Source organism: Opisthorchis viverrini (assembly GCF_000715545.1).
Source record: "Opisthorchis viverrini unplaced genomic scaffold opera_v5_309, whole genome shotgun sequence".
Lineage (NCBI taxonomy): Eukaryota > Metazoa > Platyhelminthes > Trematoda > Opisthorchiida > Opisthorchiidae > Opisthorchis > Opisthorchis viverrini.
This window is the reverse complement of record NW_008751967.1, coordinates 262736-267997: the sequence shown is the minus strand read 5'-3', so window position 1 is coordinate 267997 and position 5262 is coordinate 262736. Positions and strand designations below refer to the sequence as shown.

The 5262-nt window shown below is 42.2% G+C and overlaps 1 protein-coding gene across 1 annotated transcript in view; it reads right to left on the bottom strand.

Annotated features, from left to right (window-relative positions):
• T265_09844 (hypothetical protein) overlaps positions 1-5262 on the bottom strand; it is a gene marked incomplete at both ends in the record, with an annotated part of 17101 nt that overhangs the window by 6745 nt on the left and 5094 nt on the right. The window contains 5 exons of the mRNA XM_009176040.1: positions 371-544; positions 818-937; positions 1094-1177; positions 3141-3410; positions 5110-5248. Of these exons, the coding sequence (XP_009174304.1) occupies positions 371-544; positions 818-937; positions 1094-1177; positions 3141-3410; positions 5110-5248 (787 nt within the window). The remainder of the gene's footprint in view (positions 1-370; positions 545-817; positions 938-1093; positions 1178-3140; positions 3411-5109; positions 5249-5262) is intronic.

Here is a 5262-nt window from a genome sequence, read left to right as displayed (position 1 = left end):
GATGATGATGATGATGATGATGATGATGATGATGATGATGATGCTGATGATGATGTTGATGATGATGGGTAACCCGGTAGCATGTCAACTCCTGTGCTCTTTTCGAGCGGTTTGGCATCTAGGCACCGGAATTGCATTGCAGATGAACAGTTATTTTTATTAAACACTTCTTCACCAGGTGATGAATCACAAAGTTTTACCGGCCTTTCTGGTGGAAAAGAAATTTTGCTTCCACGGCTTCCGCTGCAAACTATCCTGCAAGTAATCTTTCACTGTTTATACGAATTTGTATTCCGTCATAAAACTATTCCACTTACACATTCCAGAATGAAAATCCTTCCAATAAGACTGAAAAAAGCATTTGACTTACGGTGACATTTGCATCTCTTTTGCACTTGCGTTTCCAGTGCGGGGAGTAGATTTTCGATCGGAAAATAGACATGAGCTTGGGCTCCCAATCAGCTAACCAATAGACTTGTTGAGAGATCAGACGTAGGACTGAACTTTGGCGAACATGTTCAATATCACCGACTGCTAATCCGATCTTTAAAAGCGAAGAATAAGAATTATTGGTTTCACTGGGTATGCAGGTTAGCAGAACAGGTCTTGGGATGGGTATGTTTGAACTGAGCATAGCTGAGGGAGCATCCACTGAATGACAACACTTGCGTATCAACTGGGTTCTCACGGGAGACTCGACTGAATCTCTCGTCTATGATATTCTTCAACTCAATGTGCGGCACAAAAGCCACCTCATGTTTCATTTGGTACAATATTCCAGATTTCGCAGTATATTTCCATAAGGAAAACTACTCACAAGTTTGTCGAAGACTCCTCGACAGTCGAAGGATATCATCAAGAATATCGTCATTACTAGCGGGAATGTTGTCAGTTCGAGTATATCTTGGGATTTGTGAGATACGCACTCCCGGTGATCCTTAACAGGGGTGAAACAACTGTGCAGTGCTTCTTGGCTTTTCGATACAGACAAACTTCATCAACGAAACGAAGACTCAGTCGAAAATTTCCGAATTTCCTCAAACTACTAACAGCCACTTCTGATGCTGGGTGGGAGAGCTGAAAGTTCATTCACCACGCGTGATTTACGTGCCCATGAATTACAGGACACTCGAAAACCGTGGGTTCCAACCTCTAACACTGACAAACGCCGGGTGAGCTGAGGTGCGGTGCGAGACAGCAACGTATGCATCAAGACAGAGGAGCAGCGAACGTAATTCGTAAAGGAACGCTTGGAGAATGTTTCTGTTTCCGACTTCAAGTAGATAACCAACACTGATGACACTCGCATTACACTCCTGCAGAGAAACGTATTGGTCCTCTGGATGCTTTGCTAAATTCCACGATCTGGGCAAGATTACTCAGAACAACAAACGTGTTGTGCTTTCACATAATCTAGCAGAATTCATGGGACCTCTAATTGTGCCACTGAATAAAGTTCAGAACAATGAGGCTTCCAATAACAACTGTCATCGTATACGCAGCTTCGCTCTGCTTATTCTCGATGTTGCTGTTTATGAAGTAGGTTTCCTTGTCGATTCCGTGTTGCCTTCGTTCAATCTAGGGGCAAAGGTTTTATCACCCGATAGGGTTCAATATACAGTAATAATATCTGACACTATTCAAAATAAGTGATCATTCACTTTCGTTAGATATAGTTCTATACTTAATTTCCCTCTGCCGTATGACGCATGTGCGGTCACTTAAAGACAAAAGGGCGGTTCACTAAACGAAAACTGTTATCGTCGTAAACTCATTTATTGTCTGAGGTAGTGGAACGAATATTGGGTGAAGCGCTCTAAAATATCCTGTTTCTTTCTCGTTAAAATCATTCTTATGTTTTTTAAGTCGATAGTTTACCATATGTCAAAAGAAGTCCCTGTACCACACCACTGTATATATAAAATCCGGATTTCAGCTGTAAAACCCCTTCGATACCCGGCTGCCATGCCATCTGAAGAATAGGTGAGGGCTGGGATACTGCTAGGTTGCCCACGCCTAGACACGAGAAGTCGAGAAGCAGAGGTCGGGTTCGAACTACAGACCCTCCAGTCAGGAAATTTGCGCTTTAACCACAGAGCCCTTTCGTCCAAGTATTCAAGAGCTTACTACAAAAACGATTGTCCGCCAGCTCTTGTCCTGGATCAACCCACACTTAAAAACCCGCACATACCGTGGTAGCAAAGGATGTTTAAATGGCAGTTATATTATAGATGAAAATGTCTAGTTAGGGGTTATTTTCTATCTGGTCAAAGTGCGGTATTCCTACTCGGGAAACAGTCAATCAAAACCGACTACAAGACAAGGCTTCTCTGTTATTCGACCGCGCCACCTGAGTAGACTGTGGTTAGGTAACTGTAAGACAGCTGCTCAGTGGAGGTTACACAATGGATGTTTTGTGGTGAAACGGCCGCGAAATCTTCGGGTAAACATCAGTGAAATACTCATACGAGAACCGTTTGGGGTAGTTCAAAATGAATTGTCGGTAAAAAGGCGTTAAATGGCAATAAATCAACAGCCAGCTCATGGATAACTCGATACCAAATTTTGGCTAAGTAGCTAGAACGCGGGTGAATAACCGTGGTCAGTTCGTAATAAGTAAAGCCAGTACAGCTAGCTGATGTTTAAACAGTCACGTAATGATCAACTTACATTTACCAGTGAACGCAAGATCTGTGTTTGCTCTGTTTAAGCTGTGGCAAATTATGCGGCGGAAAATGGATAAATCACCGTTCCGGACAGATAGCTTTACTTCAGCCCCAAGAGTAGACCATACCCAGGCCAGCATCATTTTGTTCACCCTCCAATCAGCTGAATAAAGAATGGTCTTTAGGCAGTCCACTCAGTCCGTTAGCCGTGTTACTTAGTCTAATTTACAACTCAATTTTCCAAGGTGCGAGTTTATCGAAAGCCGCTTGACCCAATAACGTTGACCTTCTACTTGAACAAGTCAAGAGCCATGCTTTATACGATGGAGTAATGAAAATGACCATTTTGACTGAAAATTGTCATCAAAATATATAAAAATTGTCCAAAGCATTCTCCAAATTCCAAACAGAATCCATGTGATAAATGAAAGATGGGCAATTTCTTCATCATCGTGAAAAGTCAAACAAACTTACCAGCAGGTTCATTAGTATGATGGGCACGAGGAAAATAAACCCCACGTAGAAAAATAATGTTATGACTGGATAGTGTATTGACAGCGGACTGTGACCGGTCAGCGGTTCAACAATTGTTGCCGTGTGTTCATATTCACCAAGCATCATGAACAGTGTTTTGAACAAAGAGAGTCCGACGTATTGAAACGATTGGAGCTCCACGGTCACGGATGTTTGTGTGCTGTTACCATTCCCCAACGCTTCGAATTGTCCTCGAGGGCCAAAACAGTTCTCTACGGATGCAAGTTCTTTGTGTGTCAACGTTAGAAATTCCTAAAATATGAAAATGGTCTTCTCTCGCTCAGTTTTTACATTAGTGTGCAAATTTAGTGACAGTGGATAGGGTCCACGAAAGGACACCGGGCTTCGTGTGTGCAAAGCGATGCTGGATGATTCTGTCATGTCTAAAATATAAGCCAGTGTACCGGTCGCTTCAAATGTGCACCTACAGACGGATGCGCGTACGGAGCGGAAGGAGATTTGTGAAGAAGGTGGCAAATGCTGGGGAAAATTAAGGGGGCTAGTGAACGACACAATTTTCAGGATGGTAATAAGGTAATTCGACCTTACTGGAATGACCTGGTTGAATCAGTGTTATTCCTCCGTTGATGGTGAAGTGTAATGTTGGTTTATAAGTTACCTCTATAAAGGGACCATTCGTGGTTAATTAGGACGTTCTGAATATGGTCGATAGAAATTGCTTTCAGTTCTGAGGACCGGGTTTTCCGTCAACACACCGACCCTAAAAGCTTGAGGCTTCCATACATAGTCTACAGTCTATAGTCTATAGTCTACATAGTCTATTTCACATCCAATTATTTTCATTTTATCCCAGGTAACGTTCAAAGACTAACTTGTTCCTGCATGGATGCCGCAAATGCATAATACCATACAGTTCACTCTGATTATCAGGCCGCCGTCTATTTTGGAAGAAAACTGACTGCAACTGAGAATGTTGGTATAGCATTAGATCTGGAAGCTTGCTTCAGTTTCTTGGACGCGGAGAAGCTCCGTAGGTTCATTTCTATGAGCTTTGAAAGTAAACGCCCTCTGTAACTGAAGTTAGATGGTTTTATATGCCGCATCAATCGTTTGAATTGAAGTAACTATATTATATATTATGTAAGACGATGGGACTGCTATGTGACAAAGTGAGAAATGGCTATTTACTCAGGTCATGTTGCCTTTCCAAGTCCATCCAACTATAAAGGGTTAAAAGGCCACTCAGAACTTTGTGAATCAAGTGAAAGTTCAGTTATTCTCAGTATAATTTCTTCTCCGAATTTGATTAACTGATGTATAGACTGACTGTAGTCCACCGCATATTTAGTTGTTTGCAACGTCCTTCCGGGTTCAGTATACCGTTAATGGACCGCAGACAGCCCAGTCTAGAACCTAGATCTTGCTACACAGAAATCATTTTTCCAATGTACAGGCCAGTGATGTGTATAGAAGAATTTTCTCCCTGAAACTTGCAGTAACAGTCTCTCTAGTACCTTCGGACCAAATAATTGGAATTGGAACCAAAAGTGAGAGTTGTTGTGTCTGATTTATTAGATACATTAGTCGAGGTACTCCTGATAAAGGAGCGTTTTTGGTTTGGCTGACTAATCCGGCTCCTCTCATGACCGAAGATCTTGAGCACATCCATAACCACATAGGCTGTTGTCTTTTCATAAGGTTGCCAATCTTGAGGTTCGCTGTTCCTTTTGGTGCTTTTTGTTTAAGTTATTTTAGCTCGGCTGTAGTTGTTGATGCAAATCTAGCCAATGAGGTGTCTTAGTGGTCTTGGATTCTTGGATCATAGGTTGTGCGTGGGTGGTATTTTTATAAATGACAATACGCATGCTCATTGGTTGGCTGTACTTCGTTTCTTAGTGAAATTCCATGATTTGAACAATGTACACGCACAGTATCACAGGCGGCTTACTTTGTACTGCGGGACACGAAAAAGTACGTGGAACGAGAGCGCAAAAGCGACGAAGACTACAGAGAAAACTACCAAGCACTTCCCCACGGTTGCGAACACATGAAGAAACATGACGACATATATGCCGACGTGGTTGAAACTAAAACAAACAAA